This window comes from Nanorana parkeri, unplaced genomic scaffold (genome assembly GCF_000935625.1).
Source record: "Nanorana parkeri isolate BGI_ZX_2015 unplaced genomic scaffold, ASM93562v1 scaffold1326, whole genome shotgun sequence".
NCBI lineage: Eukaryota > Metazoa > Chordata > Amphibia > Anura > Dicroglossidae > Nanorana > Nanorana parkeri.
Window position 1 is genome coordinate 372020 of NW_017307594.1, and position 20319 is coordinate 392338.

The 20319-nt window shown below is 48.4% G+C and overlaps 1 protein-coding gene across 1 annotated transcript in view; it reads right to left on the bottom strand.

Annotated features, from left to right (window-relative positions):
- The window catches only part of LOC108797724 (zinc finger protein 850-like), a 73363-nt gene that overhangs the window by 7319 nt on the left and 45725 nt on the right, over nucleotides 1–20319 (bottom strand). The window contains exons 4-7 of the mRNA XM_018569376.1: nucleotides 19899–19912; nucleotides 18449–18587; nucleotides 17880–17979; nucleotides 14076–15234 (exon numbers count right to left, since the gene is read on the bottom strand). Of these exons, the coding sequence (XP_018424878.1) occupies nucleotides 14076–15234; nucleotides 17880–17979; nucleotides 18449–18587; nucleotides 19899–19912 (1412 nt within the window). The remainder of the gene's footprint in view (nucleotides 1–14075; nucleotides 15235–17879; nucleotides 17980–18448; nucleotides 18588–19898; nucleotides 19913–20319) is intronic.

Below are 20319 nucleotides of genomic sequence, written 5' to 3' on the forward strand. Positions count from 1 at the left end.
CTCCGGTCAGGTCTGTGTCTTATTAATAGAGATAAGAGTGACGCCATGTGACCTCCTAGAATCCTCCTCACCTCTCCCGTCAGGTCTGTGTCTTATTAATAGAGATAAGAGTGACGTCATGTGACCTCCTAGAATCTTCCTCACCTCTCCCATCAGGTCTGTGTCTTATTAATAGAGATAAGAGTGACGTCATGTGACCTCCTAGAATCCTCCTCACCTCTCCGGTCAGGTCTGTGTTTATTAATAGAGATAAGAGTGATATCATGTGACCTCCTAGAATCCTCCTCACCTCTCCGGTCAGGTCTGTGTTTTATTAATAGAGATAAGAGTGATGTCACGTGACCTCCCAGAATCCTCCTCACCTCTCTGGTCAGGTCTGTGTTTTATTAATAGAGATGAGAGCGATGTCATGTGACCTCCCAGAATCCTCCTCACCTCTCCGGTCAGGTCTGTGTCTTATTAATAGAGATAAGAGTGATGTCATGTGACCTCCCAGAATCCTCCTCAGCTCTCCGGTCAGGTCTGTGTTATATTAATAGAGATAAGAGTGACGTCATGTGACCTCCCAGAATCTTCCTCACCTCTCCAGTCAGGTCAGTGTGTTATTAATAGAGATAAGAGTGACGTCATGTGACCTCCTAGAATCCTCCTCACCTCTCCGGTCAGGTCTGTGTTTTATTAATAGAGATAAGAGTGATGTCACGTGACCTCCCAGAATCCTCCTCACCTCTCCGGTCAGGTCTGTGTTTTATTAATAGAGATAAGAGTGATGTCACGTGACCTCCCAGAATCATCCTCACCTCTCTGGTCAGGTCTGTGTTTTATTAATAGAGATGAGAGCGATGTCATGTGACCTCCCAGAATCCTCCTCACCTCTCCGGTCAGGTCTGTGTTTTATTAGAGTGATGTCATGTGACCTCCCACAATCCTCCTCACCTCTCCGGTCAGGACTGTGTTTTATTAATAGAGATAGGAGTGATGTCATGTGACCTCCCAGAATCCTCCTCACCTCTCTGGTCAGCAGGTAGATGATCTCCAGTGTGAGGCTCAATATCCTCTCAGTTATGGTCATAATTTCCTCCTTCATCTTCTAAAGAACGTTCATGATTTGGGGAAGTGGATCATTGATCTCCTGAAAGTGGCAAAAGATGAAATGTGGCTTTATATGCTTCTCACGTGTCCATGTCACACGCATGGAACAAATCATTCATTAAGCCCGCCGCCATCACCACCTTCCATAGATCCTGTATTCCTTCTCTAGAGCTACAGGACAGTTGAGGAGCCAGAATAAGATGGCCGAGCATGGGCCAAGCTTTCACTCAATGTACATGAATTATAAGTATTCTTGGACTAATATGACCATCAATAATCCCAACAGACATCCTCCAAGTGGTGGTGGAACGTAATATCTATGTGTATTGGGGCCCCATAGCAATATAATTAGGGCGCCCTGACTCTCTAAGCTCCATCTAAAAATACAGTTCTTCTAGTGATGTGGAATACTAATTTGTAATAGTTTTCCCAAACCAAACTATATAACGCAAAAGGAAGTTCCCATCATCCTATAAAGTCTAATGGGAGTGTCAAACAACTCAACAGGGAGGTTAGGGGAGGGACGGAGAAGCTGGGCCAGCACAGACAGTAATTAGACACTCCCAGAAGAGGAGGGGCCTATGACATACAAGGAGGAAGAGGCTGTGCTAGGAAATTGACTCTTTCTGGAGCAGTCCATTTTCTAGCGAGTTCAGAGGCAAACTGCAAGTCAATAAACTACAATGATAGAAAAGAAAAATGCTGGTGACAGGTTCTCTTTAAGAATATAACCCCAATACCGGGGCCAGGCGCCCTGGTGGGACAATAACAAGGTGCACAGCCGGGTCGCCATTATATAAGGCTTTCCGGAGAATACGCCCCCAGCGCCATTCACCTCCGCCCCAGAGGAGCGTACCATCTAATCATGCCGGGGTAGCCAAAGTCCAGGCCCTCCAGCTGTGGTGGAACTACAAGTCCCATGAGGCATTGCAAGATTCTCAGCAACAGACATGACTCACGGAGAGAGATGCATCATGGGATTTGTAGTTTCACCACAGCTGGAGGGCCGGAGGCTGGCAACCCCTGATCTAATGTTCTACATATCAGAGGACTTGCAGGAAGATGATGGTTTGTTGGGGTGGCATGACCCCCCATCCAGTCCACTTAGAGTGCTGGGACCCCCTTTCTCTTATAATAAGAAGACATTATTACCTCTTCTTCCTTCCAGCTGCAAAGAAATGGCCGTCCTACTCCCTTGCAAAAAAAAAGAAAATCACCATAGCAACCATTAAGCAGCTGAGCAGCCGTGGGACGCAAGGGAGCCAAAGGGCGGAAGCAGCTGTTCCCTCTGTCATTGCCTAGTAACGAAGCCCCGCCTACTAAGCTGTTATAGATATAGAGGCCTTTAGATGGCAGGGGAGAGCTGAGGGACCCCTTTGTGTGGGGGAGGTGCTGCTATTTCCTGGCTCTCACTCACATTCAGGCTTCTTATTATAGATATTTAATAAACACGTTACGCTCATTAGTTTATAATAGTTGTTACTGAATTATAATTAGTATATTATTGTAGAGACTGACTCTTATAGAAGTAGGGATAGTTGTCCTCAGTGCTGGAGGATCAGCGGCCATTTTGTTGTAGACTTAGAGGGAGGCTCTCCAGCATTGTGACAATCCTCCTGATGGGATGTGAGGCTGGAGAATGTGTGTCCAGTGAGGAGGAGGTAATAATGTCTTCTTATTATGAGAGAAGGGGGTTCCAACACTCTCTATGGACTGGATGGGGGGGATCATGTCACCCCAACAAATCATCATCTTCCTGCAAGTCCTCTGATGTGTAGAACATTAGATGGTGAGCTCTTCTGGGGATGAACCTCATCTATGGGTGGGGTAAAGCTTTGTAAAGGGAACCTGTCAATCCTAATGGAAGGCCATCTCTTCGATTGCCCATGTCTCTTACCACCCACCTCAATTCCAGCAATGTGGTCTCCATCATTCTGTTCGGGATTCACTTCCTGGAGTGTCGGATTCATGTGTCCTCCGTCACATGATGTGGTTCCATCCTCCAACCCCGACATCACTGCTGAATCCACTGTTGATGTAAGGTTTGGAGGTTGAAACCTCAACGTGTGATGGAATCCAACACTCCTGGACTTGTCGAAGACACTAACAGAGGCTATAGGAAGGTAGAAAACACGGGGCCACCCGGAAGCTGACTATAATACCTCTTGTTATGCAGGGCACCTTCCCTTTAAGGTTGGCGTTTACAGTGACCGGGTCACTTAAGAAGGGAGTCCGGCAATAGAAGACTTCTATGATATTTGCACGGCACCCAAAGCCATATCTGTCATTATTTTACGAACACTTTCCAAGCTGCTAAGTTTGTTCATGGAGCCACGCCTAGAAGTATTCCTGATGTTGAGGGTGATGTGTGGCTAGAATTTCTTTTTTGAGAGCTTCATTTATTCATTTTATTAGTTTATATTGCAGTGCAAGCTTTATAGAGCAGTGCAACCTCCAATGACAAAGCCAGATTAATGGAGGAGTGGGAGTCTATAGAAGGACACAAGGATCTGTAGGAGGACCTCATGATGGAGAACCGGCCAGGTAAGAGGAGACTTTCATTCTTGTGTAGGAGGGTATTGAGGATCCACCTAGATACACACATCCTCTGATATAAAGACATAGAAACAATGTATTCAGTCAGTGTGTGTGCTTCCTACAGATGGATCCAGGAAGAGAAATACCCCAGAGAGATGTCCCCGTCCTCTGTATTCACGGGATTCCACACAGGAACATCAGGAGATCCCTCAGACCCGTCCTCTGTATTCCCGGGATTCCACACAGGAACATCAGGAGATCCCTCAGGAACATCAAGAGATCCCTCAGGCCCGTCCTCTGTATTCCCGGGATTCCACACAGGAACATCATGAGATCCCTCAGGAACATCATGAGATCCCTCAGGTCCGTCCTCTGTATTCCCAGGGTTCCACACAGGAACACCAGGAGATTCCTCAGAAACATCAGAAGATCCCTCAGGAACATTATAAGGTCCTTCAGGCCCGTCCTCTGTATTCCCAGGATTCCACACAGGAACACCAGGAGATTCCTCAAAAACATCAGAAGATCCCTCAGGAACATTATAAGGTCCTTCAGACCCGTGCTCTGTATTCCCGGGATTCCACACAGGAACATCATGAGATCCCTCAGGAACATTATAAGGTCCTTCAAAAGGATCAGGTAGATGAGGCTGAAGATCTAAAGTAACCTGATATTCTTGTTTTTCATCTTAAATCATACATCCAAACTTGTTAAATAGATGTTACATTGTGTCTTATCCAGGATGAAGGCCTAATTGTTGTTAAAGTTGAAGATGAAGAAATGTTGGAGGAAGGTGATGAGCTGTGTAAGGAGGAGGAAATCCCTCCAGAGACCAGCACAGGTGAGGAATAAACACTAAATCCAGAGAAGAGTCCCAGATTCTCCTTGTTCAGTCACTACAACAATCTCTTCTCCTCCCCCGTCCTCTGTCAGTAGACAGTAATGGGGGGACGGAATGTGTTTAGTGGGGGAGTCAGGAGCCATCAGTCTATATTAGACTCCGGCTCTCCTCCTCACATCATGTCATTGTGTGTTACCAGCCAATAGACGTGACCAGTCTCCCCCCACACACACTCTCTGGGGTCTCTCATACATCTCAGTACAGGGGGCTTCACTCTCATCTTTATTCACAGACCCCAGAGACACTCGGAGAGACATCAAAGCTGAGAAGGAGGAAGAAGGACACGTGAGGATTAAAGAAGAGGAAGTTCCTATGGAGATCCTCACAGGTGAGGAATAAGTTCAAATCAAACTTCACAGACTGTCTACATATGGAGGACACTATTCATTGGCTATTTAGTTCTGTAGATTTCACTTATTCACGTATATTTAGATATACAGTTATTATCATATTTACACAGGTACATGTGTGTCTTCTACAGATAGATCCAGTAACAGAAATACCCCAGAGAGATGTCCCCGTCCTCTGTATTCCCGGGATTCCACACAGGAACATCAGGAGATCCCTCAGAAACATCAGGAGATCCCTCAGAAACATCAGGAGATCCCTCAGAAACATCAGGGGATCCCTCAGAAACATCAAGAGATCCCTCAAGATGACCAGGTGGATGTAGGGATGAGAATGAACACTGAATGGGATAAGTGGGACAAATCAGAGCTATACTGTAGTACAGGGGCGCCCATAATTTTTCGTCTGGAGATCTACTTTTCAAATAATGAGCTCAATGAGATCTACCAACGAAAAAACACCTGCGTTCAGGGGCGGGAGGGGGCGTGGTGGTGCATTGAAGTTAATGGCACCGCAGGCAGGCCCCTCGCCCACAGTGCGATCGCCTGCACCCGGAACCCAGGCACACTAGTACCTGCGTTCCAGTCCAGTGTGATCGTGAAAAATGCTGCGAGCACTATTTTTTGCAGATCGCACTGGACTGGAACGCAGGTACTAATGTGCCTGCGTTCCGGGTGCGGGCGATTGCACTGTGGGCGGGGAGCGTGGCTGCGGTGCCATTGACTTCAATACAACCCCACACCCCCTCCCGCCCCTGAACGCAGGGAGTCGGCTGGCTTACATTCCAGTGCATCCTAGAGGCCCCGGCGTCCTTTCCTCCCGCGGTGCCCGTGTGGCTGACGTTGCACATTGGGAGAGGTGTCCCGCCCCTTTCCATCTGCAGCGTCTGCCACATTCAGCCGCACGAGCACCGCGGGAGCACAGCCGTAGCCACCTCCTTTTGCGCCCGAGTCAAGAAAAAACCGCCCCCCAACAGGTGTGTGATGTCACCCAGCGCCCTGCCTCCAGGATTTTTATTTAATTTTTTACAATTTTTTATTATTTCTTATTTAATTTTTTTTTACTCTTGGGGGGGCTTTGGGGAAATATTGGGGGTCTAAACAGCCCCCTGATATTTCCCTTTTAAAATAGAAAAAGAAATTGAGGACACAAAGTTCTCAATCTCTTTTTCTGCAGCCTCTGTTCTAAAAGAATGGAAAGCACAGAGGCTTCCCATTCATTCAAAAAATATTTACTATCATCCAGTTTCTGAATGGGGAGGAGCCTCTGTACAGAGTGCTTCTCCCCAATGAGAAACTCATGAATGAACAGGAAGTGATGTAAATCACCTCCTGTTCATTCATAACTGGGGACCAGTTATTTACAAACATCGGAGTGATCAACTGGTCGCTCCAGTGTTTGTCCTGCACACTGATATGTACCGATCCTCTGCCGCTCGACCACGCACACGGGGGCTCAGCTTCTCCCATGGATCCCCCTGCTCTCCTGGGCAGAGGCAGCGGCGGATCCGAGGAGAAGTGAAAGAAGCGCTGCAGCCGCGGGAGGGCGGAGTCGCTGTTACAGAACTAAGGCCGAGCGGTGAGGGGACAGAGAGGCGCCGACTGTCATAACCTGGCCGAGCGTCTCTCTCTCCTCACCGCTCGGCCTTAGTTCTGTGACAGCGGCTCCCTCCTCCGCCGCGGGCTGCAGCGGTTCCTTCACTTCTCCTCGGATCCCCGCTGCATACAGATGGGGAGAGCAGCCGGGATCCAGAAAAGCTCCGCGGGCAGGAGGAGAGGCCATCGCGATCTACCCGCGGTAGATCGCGATCGACCTTATGGGCACCCCTGCTGTAGTAAGTCAGGCTCCAACCTACATTCTTACCTCCATTCAGCTGCAGGAAGCAGAGAAAATACCAGATACTTCCACATATGGAGAAGCGTGCTTCTCCCTCCCTCTTCTCTAATGTGATGGTACTGGTGCTTGGTGATTGACTCAGCACTGTCACCTGGGGGTGGTGGGTGGCGCAACCCATTGTAAGCTCTTACTGGATTCCTTGGAGCTTACACAGGACATCTTCACTCTTGGCTGGTAATCATTGCTACTGGTGAGCAAAGGAAGGTAAGTACATGGGGGGGGGGGGGCATAAAATGGAACCTACATGGGCAAAGCAGGGTGGACTTTCCTCCCCATAGCAAAAAGCTAACGCTTTGTCTTGAGCATCCAAATGATTAAGAACATTGTATTGGCACGTTTGCTCCAGTATGTTCGGGTTGGGAGATCGACTCGACAGTCGCATGAATATATTCCCGTTAGTTGATATGACTGATTTATATCGTTTTCTCTTATTGAGGATGAAAATCTAATCAAAATTGAAGTGAAAGAGGAAGCAGAAGAGCCGCATGAGAAAGGCGCCGAGAAAATTCCTCCAGAGATCGGCACAGGTGAGTCATTCTGGTTTTGGGACCCCTACGGGACAGCACAGCCAGGTCCACGGCCTCCTGTACAGTTAGGCAGTACAGCTCCGAGCCTGCTGATTGGACAGGGAAGAAGCAGCAGAAGAATGATGAGGTCATCGATCCCCTTTGCCTGTTTTGCTCAGAGTTTAGACCCGCCTTCCTTTGGATGCACTTAGCAGAGGGCTAAAAATAACTGGGGCAGCTATAGGAGCTCCTTATCAAGGGAAAGAATTACCAAAGGCAGAAGGGAGCTCCTGTGCATTGCACCAGATCACACTCTGGCGTTACACAGATCAGCCCTGACCGGTCTTCATCTTTTGTTTCCACCAGACGGCCGATATAGAATGTACGGAAAGCGCCCCGTGGTGTCTTCAGACGATGAAGTAGAAGATAATGATGAGGTCTCCTCTGGTTCCTCAGAAGAAGAACTCCTTACCCCAGATCTCCATCAAGCTCCTCCTAGCAAAGGTCCATCAAGCGTTCCTTCAACACGCTCCGGGAATTTGCCTAAACACATCCGTCCCATCACCCATCATGCCGCTGGTGGAGGCAGACAACCCTTCCAGAGTGCCAGGCACGGCAAATGTGCCGCTAAGAGAGGAGAACGTTCCTCAGCCAGGCTAGCTCACTCGGAGGGGAAGACCTATGCGTGTTCCGCGTGTGGGAAAGGGTTTAACAGGAAAGGAAACCTTATGTCCCACCAGAGAACTCACTCGGGGGAGAAACCCTTCGCCTGTTCCGAATGTGGCAAATGTTTTGCCTGGAAGGTCCAGCTTGTCCGCCACCAGACCACCCACCCGCTGGCCAATCCGCTCTCCTGTCCAGACTGCGGCGAGTGTTTTACAGAGAGGGAGACCCTCGTCACGCATAAGAAGACGCACACGATGGAGAAACCGTATTCTTGCCCCGAATGCGGCAAATGTTTCTCTTGGAAAGACCAGCTGGTCAGGCACCTGAAGATTCACACGGGGGAGAAGCCGTACTCGTGCTCGGAGTGCGGGAAGTGTTTTCCGCGGATCTCGGCCCTTAACAGGCACACGAAGGTCCACACGGGCCAGAGGCCGTATTCCTGCTCGGAATGTGGGATGTCATTTACAGAACGCTCTTACCTCATCATCCACGAGAGGACGCATACGTCCGAGAAGCCTTTTTCTTGCTCAGAGTGCGGGAAAAGTTTCAATCGGACAGGGAATCTTTTTGCACACCAGAGGACTCACACGGGGGTGAAACCGTATTCCTGTTCAGAGTGCGGGGAATGTTTTTCTCAGAAGTCAACTCTGATCCGACACGAGAAGGTTCACACCGGGGAGAAGCCATACTCCTGTTCGGAGTGTGGGAAAAGTTTTGCCCAGAAGGGGACACTTGTATTACATGAGAGGACACACACTGGGGAATGCCCGTACGCCTGTTCCCAGTGCGGAAAACGTTTTTCACGGAGGGACTACCTTATCTCTCACCTTGTGTTCCACGACAAACACAGAATTAAAAAGTAAAACTTTCATTTCTTTTTTTTACATCTTTGAAATGCTCATTAAAGTCAAAGATTTCGTGTGAGGTTGAGTGGGGAAGGGTTAGAACTGCTCGGGGGCTTTTCACCGTCTTGTCTTGGTGAGGATTACTGGAAGTGAGGATTACTGGTGTCACCAAGACACAACTAAATGTTGCTGTTTCTGCCTGTCGATGTCCCTTTATTTCCTGTCCTAGGTGACACCAGATTTCAGTACAGGAAGAGGAAGCAAATCCCTCTATAGGGACACAGACAGCAACGAAAACCTGACAGAGACTGTAACCGTTCCCCTCTCCTCTAAACACTTTTATTGCTGTCTGTGTCTCTAGTGGCACTTCCCCACTGACCACCAATGTAAGGGGGCGCTTCACTGACCACCAATGTAAGGGGGCACTTCTCTACTGACCACCAATGTAAGGGGGCACTTCTCCACTGACCACCAATGTAAGGGGGCACTTCTCCACTGACCACCAATGTAAGGGGCACTTCTCCACTGACCACCAATGTAAGGGGGCGCTTCACTGACCACCAATGTAAGGGGGCACTTCTCCACTGACCACCAATGTAAGGGGGCGCTTCACTGACCACCAATGTAAGGGGGGGCTTCTCCACTGACCACCAATGTAAGGGGGCAGTTCTCCACTGACCACCAATGTAAGGGGGGATTCTACACTGACCACCAATGTAAGGGGGCACTTCTCCACTGACCACCAATGTAAGGGGGCACTTCTCCATTGACCACCAATGTAAGGGGGCACTTCTCTACTGACCACCAATGTAAGGGGGTAATTCTCCACCGACCACCAATGTAAGGGGGCACTTCTCTACTGACCACCAATGTAAGGGGGCACTTCTCCACTGACCACCAATGTAAGGGGGCACTTCTCTACTGACCACCAATGTAAGGGGGCACTTCACTGACCACCAATGTAAGGGGGCGCTTCACTGACCACCAATGTAAGGGGGCACTTCTCCACTGACCACCAATGTAAGGGGGCACTTCTACACGGGACCAAGCTTCAGTATTTTGAGAGCCAGTGGTCGGCCCCGCTGGCTCTCAAAATACCTGAACCATCTGATTGGATGCCGGCATTGTTCAGGTATTTTGACAGCCAGCGGGGCCGACTAGCAAGATACTGGAGCTTGGCCCAGCGGGAGATTCCTCCAGCCACACAGTTTAGCGTAGATGGAGGAATCTGTGTCACTTTCTCCATCTGACCATAGAACATCTGCAGATAATAACCTATAGGTGTATGGCCAGCTTTAGGCTAAAAGGTAACAAAAGACGTATCCATGAAGGTGTAAAACTGCAATAATATAGTATGTGAAGTCACCATAAACATGTACAGAGGGGGGAATTTATTAAAACTGGAGCAGACAAAATCTGGAGCAGCTGTGCCTGGCAGCCAATCAGCTTCTCTCTTTCATTTTCAAAGCTTAAATGAACAAAATGAAGAGACAAGCTGATTGGTTGCCATGGGCAACTGCTCCAGTTTTGATAAATCCCCCTCCCCCATAGGGAGTTCTCTAACTCTGATTATATCATCATTCGGAGATGTCATCCTTTAGGCCTCATTCACACAGCTTAGAGTCGGCCCGCAGAGATCCGTGCGGCATGCACGGCTGTATCAGGCCGCTCCTGGGAAGGACAATGAGACTGTCACAGGTCGGCTCAGTAGATCGGGAGGTGAGCGAACACATACCGGCATTCGCTCACGGCTCTCTGCCGTGACAGGGGAGGGGCTGGATTCCCCCCGCTCCGATCCACCAGCGCTGACTGGCGTAACGGACAGGGGAGGGGGCGGGTACAGCTGGCTCTGCCTCTAGATAGGCAGAGCCAGCTGTCAGTCACGCAGCTGTGCGGATCTCGACATTGATGGTCCGCTCCGGCTGCGGCGTCTCAGTATACCACGAGCTACAGCTCGCAGTATACTGAGCTTAGGGTGACGGGAGGACGCTAGTTTGTGTCCTCCCGTTACCCTAAGGGGAACTATTACCCTAAGGAGAACAATTATGCCGGGATCCGCCCAGCTGCGTCAGTGACAGCTGCCTCTGCCTATCTAGAGGCTGAGCCAGCTGTCCCCACCATAACGGTGGGTTGCCCAGGCTGAGGGGATGCAGGGTGACTCAGATACGTCAGTCCACTGAAGCTGGCCATCCATCGACTCTATGTGATATTACCAAAATGTCCTCAGTGGAAGAGTGGGCAATGCATACAAAATGGCGTCCATGCCTGAATCCCAGAGCGCCATTCAGAAGAATGAACAGTATCTAGACATATCAACTCCCTTGCTGTGCCCCCCAAGAGCACCTACCAGAGTACCCAAGGCTGCTTACATTTCCACTGAATACATCAAGTACAATTTCTGGTAGGTGGAGCATGATGACCTATATCACGTCTTATATTGGACACCCCTCACCTTGGCCTACAGATCAGGAGCCAGTTGTAAAAATACGACACAATGCCTAGTCATAGTTCATAAAAATGTGAATGGAGAATTTATATAGTTCATTTTCTTTAAGCCGTTATCCTTTGGCATCAGTATAGCTGGTTGGTATGCTGCCATCTTGCGGGCGTTTTGGTTATTGCACCAAGTTTTCCGTACTCCCTCCCCTTGTGTGTGATGTACTTCTCCAAGTAGTCGTTTTGTGCCGCCCCAATGGGGCATAGAAGTTTATTTTTATAGAAGTTTTATATAGATTGTTTCTCTATAACTTTTCCTATAGCCATTCTACATATGTTAGTTATACACTGCCATCTAGTGGCCTTTTGTGATATTGCACCTGTTTTTCCTGTATTCCTTTCCTCAAGTGATGACACATTTCCTCTGTATGTAAGCCCCACCCTTCTTTTTTTTGATCAGTACTTCCTGTGCCATGGCCACAGCTAACAGCCACATGTAACTAGGACACATGTACTCTGCATAGTACGTTAGAAAAGGCATCATTTTTTGACCGCATAATACTGAAAACCATCCATCTGCTGTATCCTGTTGTCTGATGTACAGAATAAAGCACTTTTTGTGGATGAACACGGTATTGGTGAGTTCAGCTATCTGATATGGATTGTCCGCAGTGATTATATCTGCTTATACAGGCCAGGCATAGAGGTCTCACAAGGGATATATCGCTATCACAACAATCGGGAGTCAGAATACGTTTAGTGTCATGGCTGCCTATAGAAGGTTCCACACGTAATATGCTCGCTTGGAAACATTATCATCCTTGACCTTCAGATACTGTCTGTTCATTCATCTGCTGTATCCTGTTGTCTGCTGTAACCTGCTGCATGCAATAAATGGATGGTCCTGGTAGCAGGAGCGCCGGTGGAGGACCATCCATCCACCTTGGTCCATCACGCCACCGATCTGAAAGGAAGAATACGGCCCCATCGCTCAACATCACGCCACGCTTTCCTTTCTGTTGCAGTGTTGACAACAGGTGAGTTCAATACCTCATACCCCCCACCAAAGGCAACCTGTGTCATTGCGCCAGGTTGTGGTGCTTCGTTCTCTACTTTTCTGCTGAGGAATTTACGTCTCAGCTCCATCTAGTGGCGGGAGTGTGAACAGCATTCGCCCAGCAGGGAGGAACAAGGCTCTGAATAGGCCCTCTCTCCATCAGTCAACTCTGCAAATACACACGTCGGACAACCCGGTCCGGATATATTAGGAGCCGCACTCCAGCACACGCGACCTCCTTCTATTCCCGCCCCCGAAGAGCGCTTAAAACATTGGGCTTTCTTCTAGAACTTTTCCCATGCTCCTCGGGGCCACCTAGTGGCGGCAAAGCCGTGCGAACGGCATTCTCCCAGCTATACGTTTCTTCATCAGCCCTTTGCGATTGGTAAATTGATGAGGTCGGGGCAGAGTATGTAAGACCCCCGCTGACGTCATCACGGCCAATGCAGGTCCACTAGATGCGAGCAGAAGGGGGAGAGGTGAGCGCTGACCGCCGCAGGACCGAGGATCAGGTGAGTATGTTTTCTGTATTCTGACCCCTAGACCAAAAGGAGCATTTAACCCTTGCAATGCCCAGGGGGGGAGGGGGGTGGTAGCCCCCACTGAAAGGGATCACTTTGCTGGAGTTCTTCTTTAAATCGCTGACAAAATGTAAAAAAAAGAGGCCAAACTGCACAGTCTCCATTTTTGGTTTTGCTCATTTTATTGACAATACTACAAAAAAAAAAAAAAAAAGTCAGATCATAAATATTACATGTAAACTACGTATGTGGTGTTGAGAAGGAATAAGATACTGCGGTACAAATGGGGGACGATATACAAAGTCAGGAAGGTCAGGTTTCCGGTGCAGCAGAGCCTTACCCAACAGGAAGAAGCAGAGCAAGTCCCGGAGAAGCTGTAATGAAAGCTGAACTCCGGGCAGACATAAGAGACACAGAGGAAAGCAGATTGTGTAGGCTTAGTGTTAGCCTCTTGCTACAGCAGAGCTCAGAGTGTGAGAGGAAGAAGCACCACGAGACGTTAGTAAGCTGTGCTGACAAGAGACATGCCGATAGGAGAGGGATAAAGGTATGAGCTCATCACTCCGTTGTTTCTCCTTTACTGCCCAGTCACAGCCTGGGGATGGGGTGGGCGGGGTGGCAAGATCGTTACTTAACTGAAGCAGGCTTCCCACCCTGCCAGACAGGGCTTAGTTGTGTGGCAGGGCTGACTATATCTCAGGGCTGGATTGACAGCAATACTAATCCTTTGGCAGGCAAAACTTCCCCCATGGATGTATTTCTTCTTACCTGTTTGAATAGAGTTCAAGCTACAATGGGTTTGGGTCACTTTTCCTTTATCTTGTTCTGTCCATAAGATTTAATACTGTTTTTTATGTCTAATATCCTTTTTTCTACAAATAAATACTTTATACAGGGTGCCTCCTGGATGCTGGCATCATAGACCATTAAGAGTCTTCCAAAGCAGAAGCTGCCTGCTTTCAGACTGTCTCTCTCTAACTGAATATCCACATAGAACCATATAAAACAGAAAGGCAGACGTGGGGGAGGGGTGATGGGTAGTTACTATTCCAACTTATTCACAAGGGTTTGTAATCTGAGCTTCAGCTATTGAGATCTGTAAACAACAGACTTTTTTTTAGTGGAGCAGCTTAGGTTGACCATGTAAAAAGTTCCACCTGCAACTTCCACAAAAACACTATAGGGTCCATTCCAAGAAGAGTTGCTGTCAGTGGTTCTGTAGACAAGATGGACCATTGCTCTGTATATTAGTAAAATGTTTCCCATCACCTTGTGTGAACTTTCTCGTGTTTGACCAGAGTTGACTTTTGAGTGAAACACCTTCCGCACTCGGCGCAAGAAAACGGCTTTTCCCCCGTGTGAAGCCTCTCGTGTCTCACCAGGGACGTTTTCTCCGTGAAACACTTTCCACATTCGGAACACGCAAACGGCTTCACGCCCGTGTGAGTCTTCTGGTGGTTGGAGAGACGCGACCTGTCCGTAAAGCATTTCCCGCACAGGGAACACAAATACGGCTTCTCCCCCGTGTGGACTTTCTCGTGTTTGATGAGAGTTGCTTTCTGGGCAAAACATTTCCCACAACTAAAACACGAATATGGCTTCACCCCCGTGTGAGTCCTCTGGTGGGCGACCAGGGTGGTCCTCTCCGTAAAGCATTTGCCGCATTCCGAGCAAGAAAACGGTTTCACCCCGGTGTGGACTTTTTCGTGTCTGATCAGAGTGGACTTCTGGGTGAAACATTCCCCGCACTCAGAGCAGGAAAACGGCTTCTCCCCAGTGTGAGTCCTCTCGTGTTTGGCCAGGTTCGTTCTTTCAGAGAAGCACCTCCCGCACTCGGAGCAGGAGTACGGCTTGTCTCCCGTGTGGACCTTTTCGTGCATTTTGAGAGACGACTTCTGGAAAAAAGACTTCCCGCATTCGGAACAAGAGTAGGGCATCTCCCCCGCATGGATTCTCCGGTGGGAGACGAGTTTTGCTTTACAGACAAAGCATTTCCCGCACGAGGAACACGGGAACGTTCCGCCCCCTGTACGAGCCACATGATGGCCGACTGGGTGGGACGGATTCAATGATAGATCGGCACTGTGAGGTGCTGGCTGGAGACCTGCGCCAATGACGTCCTCTTCTAAAGGACCAGACGTAACATCATCATCTACCTCACCCTCTGGCATTGGAAGTTCTGTGTTGCATCTTCCGCACCGTCCATCTTCTACATCGTCGTTCTCTTCTAAAGGACCGGACGTGACATCATCATCTAGCTGACCCTCTGGGAAGACCATGGGAAGATCTTCTGTGTTGCATCTCCTGCATCGTCCATCTTCTGCACTGTCGCTCTCTTCTAAAGGACTAGAAGTGACATCATCATCTAGTTGACCATCTGGGAGGACCATGGGATGTTCTTCTGTGTTGCATCTTCTGTAGCGTCCATCTGGAGGAAATAAGTGAAAAAAAATAAGAATGCCATGAGCATCTTCTGCCTAAATCGGCAGCAGGACAATGGTTCTTCTCCAAAATGGGTTTTACCATAATGGCCCCTGGAGACCAGTAACTTGGGTGGTGGAGTTAGAAGTGGGAGCGCCGAGCCTAAAAAATTGGCCAATTGTCATAACTTTTCCTTATTTGCCTTCTCTCTTCTAATCACTTGTGGGTGGGTGGGTGGGTGTGGCTACATTCATTAGGAATATTGTAGGGGAAGAGGGGGCTGAGGATGTAAAGAGGAATCCTAAGGTTATTTATGAATCGGGAAACATGAAACCATCTCTCTTTTCTCAAGTTTGGTCAAAGTATACTTCGAGATACCTCACCCCACAAGAGGGATTGGTGATTTTACACTGGGGTACCCTGACGAATAATTACCTTTGTAACGTCATGATTTGTGGTGGAAACATCAGATGGGTCGCAATAAGATGGAGCTATATGAATCCCAGGAGCCAGATCGCCAGTGCTCCTCAAACATTACAGCTGGTGCCCAACCTTTGAGGTTTTTGCTCCTAAAAAAAAACCATTTGGCTCCTGGAGACGACAGACTGGCTCTGGAATTCCATGTGACTTTGTGGTGGATACATCAGATGGGTCGCAATAAGGCAAGGCTGAATGAATCCCAGGAGCCAGGTCGCTAATGCTCCTCAAACATTACAGCTGGTGCCCAACTTTTGAGGTTTTCTCTAGTTCTCGTCAATAGAGCTGGCTCTTCAAAAAAAAAAACCAGGCTGGCTCCTCGGTTGGATAGAGTGGCTCCTGAATTAATTTGCCCACCCCTGCAATAAGGGATACCGTATAATCCTCAAGAATATCCACTCAGCTGCTGCCCAGGATTGTATGCCGGATCACCTGTGAAGGACACAGCTCAATCTTGGAGGACCTTATCATAGAAAGTGGGCTCCAGCTTAATCTTGGAGGACCTTATCATAGAAAGTGGGCTCCAGCTTAATCTTGGAGGACCTTATCATAGAAAGTGGGCTCATGGGGCTTGTTTTTATGTATATATGTTGACTAGAGATGCACCGATACTAATACTGGTATCAGTGCCGATACCGAGTATTTGGGCGAGTACTCACCCAAATGCTTAGATATTTACCTCCGATACGGGAACTTCCGGTCAGAGGGAGATCTCCCACTGACCGGCAGTGCTGAGGGAGCATGGAGCCGGCTTCCTTTCCATTCAGGAAGCAGTGCGGTGGGTTATGACCCGCCCCCCGGCTGCTGATCTCTATAGGAACTTGCTCTTCTTTAATCCTCACATGTCCTTCTTCCTGATTGGCTAGGAAGCCAGCTTCACTTGTTCCTAGGCAGCCTACCTTCCTGACCGATCAGGAAGCCGGGTGGCGAGTCATGACGTGCCGCCCAGCTTCCTGATTGGCTAGGAAGCCGGCTTCATGTGTTACTAAGCAGCCTGGCTTCCTAACCAATCAGGAAGCTGGGCGGCACGTCATGACTCGCCACCCGGCTTCCTGATCGGTCAGGAAGGTAGGCTGCCTAGGAACAAGTGAAGCTGGCTTCCTACCCAATCAGGAAGCCAGGAGGGGAATTACGATGTCAACCAAAAAGCAGTTGGTGTTGTGGCCGGACATTGCTTGACAAGCTACAGGTACCATGTTGATAGCTATGCCCCATTCATCATTTTCTCCTCCTACTGTAGTGCAAGCAGAACAACCACCAGGGGGGCAACAGCGCTGCTTTGGAATCAGGAGCAGTGCAGCATTGTTGCCACCCCATCACAGGAAGGTCTTCACTGGCAGGATCTAAAGGTATTTCTAAGACTTAGCAAGGGAAGTGGAATTAGAGGAGACCTGGGAGTGCAGATGTTCTTACAATCAAGTTCTACAGCAGATTTTTGTTTTTTTTTAATGGAAGGCCATCGTTCTTCTTTACGCAAACTAACACACATTCAGCAATCATTCACCGTATCCTTCTGAACACTCGGAATGTTGTTGTTATAACGCGAACAGTCCAGTTATACCTCAATAAAATGTATTCAAGAGGAAAACTCAATATAGTTACATAGTTACATAGTATTTGAGGTTGAATAAAGACATTAGTCCATCAAGTCCAACCTATTAGGATCTCATTCTAGGAGTACCTGTACCCCTGTATATTACGGTCCCTTAAGAAATCGTCCAAAAGTTTCTTGAACAATTCCACATTCTTTGCTGAAATCACTGTCTGTGGCAACTCAGTGTTCATTCCTCACCTGTGCTGATCTCTATAGGAACTTCCTCCTCTTTAATCCTCACATGTCCTTCTTCCTCCTCCTCAGCTTTGACGTCTCCCTGAGTGTCTCCGGGGTCTGTGAATAGAGATGAGAGTGAAGCCCCCTGTACTCAGATGTATGAGAGACCCCAGAGAGTGTGTGTGGGGGGAGACTGGTCATGTCTCTTGGCTGGTAACACACAATGACATGATGTGAGGAGAGCCGGAGTCTAATAGAGGCGGATGGCTCCTGACTCCCCCCACTAGAAACATTCCGTCCCCCCATTACTGTCTACTGACAGAGGAGGGAGAAGAAGAGATTGTTGTAGTGACTGAACAAGGAGAATCTGGGAGTCTTTTCTGGATTTAGTGTTTATTACTCACCTGTGCTGATCTCTGGAGGGGTTTCCTCCTCTTTACATGGCTCATCATTTCCTTCGAACATTTCTTCATCTTCCACTTTAATGACAATCAGGCCTTCATCCTGGATAAGACACAACGTAATATCTATTTACCAGGTTTGGATTCATGATTTAGGCTGAAACACAAGAATATTAGGTTATGTTAGACTTTCAGTCCCATCTACCTGGTCATCCTGAGGGATCTCCTGATGTTCCTGAGGGATCTCCTGATGTTCCTGTGTGGAGTCCCGGGAATACAGAGGACTGGTCTGAGGGATCTCTTGATGTTCCTGTGTGGAATCCCGGGAATACAGAGGACGGGTCTGAGGGATCTCCTGATGTTCCTGTGTGGAATCCCGGGAATACAGAGGACGGGTCTGAGGGATCTCCTGACGTTTCTGTGTGGAATCCCGGGAATACAGAGGACGGGGACATCTCTCTGGGGTATTTCTGTTCCTGGATCCATCTGTAGGAAACACACACACTGACTGAATACATTGTTTCTATGTCTTTATATCAGAGGATTTGTGTATCTAGGTGGATCCTCAATACTCTTCTCTTCTTTACAAGTCTCCTCTTACCCGGTGATGTAAGGGGCGGCCGGTTCTTCATCATGGTGTCCTTGTGTCCCTCTAGATCCTTCCACTCCTCTGTCCGTAGCTGCAATGAAAGCTGGATGGTAAAGCTGACACTGCAATAAAAGAATATAATATAATACAATAAAACTAAGACTACTTCATTTCTAATATATATACGCCACCCCATCACAGCTCTCTATGCACTGAAGGTATATATTGAAGGCACCTCTTTGTGCCCTGGAAAGGGAAAATGGAGTATACATTCTTATATTTCGTCTCCTCAATATACAATAACCCTCCGGCGACAAGCAATTGCCTTTCTTATGTACCAAGACAAAGGTTGGATCTTTCCGGAATATGAATATGCCCCCATTGCTGTCACCCCCAGCAGAGCTCACCATCTCATCTTCTACACATCACAGGACTTGCAGGAAGATTGTTTAGGTGACATGACCCGCCCCATTCAGTCCACACAGAGTGCTGGGACCCCCTTTCTCTCTTCTTCCTCTCATAATAACAATATATTGTTATTTTTACCTTCTGCTTCTCACACTCTCCAGTCTCACACCCCCTTCAGGAGATTTTTCTTGAGCCAAACCCCCTTCCACTCCCCTAGTCCACAACAAAATGGCCACCGCCCCTTCTGCTCTGCGGACACATCCTCCTCGTTCACGGCAGACAGACGCCCTCTAGTGGTGACTTTGGAATAAACGGTTCTCTGTCAGTCTAGCGGTTGAACAGTGTCCTGTTAGTCAGCTGTGTGTTACTATGGCAACCAGGAAGCGGCTGTGCTGCCTTGGAACGCACAGCGGAAGTCCTGGAGCCACAGGGCGGAAGTGGGAGGAGAATAGTAATGATAGAGAGGGGACAGGCAGCTGTTCAGGCCAGAAGGGGTCTACATTGCACATTGTGGGGCATTTCTTCAGCCTATTATAGAATCATTAATACAACAATATGAATAATTGATTTACTAATATCACTAACATTATTTATATAAGAAACAAACATTTTTGGGCAATCTTTTGTTATCAGTGGGGGTGGGGAGTACCCAGGGCCCCCCAAAAAGAGATAACTAGATGTGTTTTCCCCAGGCAAAGTCCTTTCATAGACCTTCATATGGGCAATCTCTGAGCCGTTCATGACCTATATGGAGGTCTAACCTGGAGGGGCGCGGCTCTCTGTAAGGGGGGCACACTTTTTACACTATTGATCACTTTTTTTATAAGGGTGTGGACTATACATTCGAAGGAGCACTTTGGGTATTTTATAATTTTGTCACACACATATACACTATATTGCCAAGAGTATTGGGACACGCCTCCAAATCATTGTATTCAGGTGTTCCGTGACATTTCCTGGAATGCACCAATACCAGTTTTTCGGTATTGAGTACGAGTACCAATATTTTTTTCCCTTTTACTCACCGATACCAGAAATCCTGTTAAGGAAGCAAGACAGCGTGTAAAGACTCGCTATCCGGCCTCCCGATCAGCAGGGAAGCCGTCTCCATGCTCCCTAGTCACCAGGTGTACCAGTACTGGCCCAAATATTCGGCACCGGCCCCGGAGGGGGGTGGGCCATGACGTTACCGTTCTCTAAACCAGGGCTTCTTAAAGTGTGGGTCGCGACTCCATATGGGGTTGCACAGGTGTAAATGGGGGGGGGGGCCAGGATCAGAGCTTTCTTTAACGCAGCAGAAGTGGAGCACAGCTGCTGGAGGTAAGGTTGCGTGAAGGTTGCGTGATCGTCGTCGGAACAGTCGCGCTATCCCGGTCGCGCGGATCCGCTCAAGGTAAGTGTCGCTCAGTGTGAACGGGGCCTAAAGTTAAGGAGCGGGGGTAATGG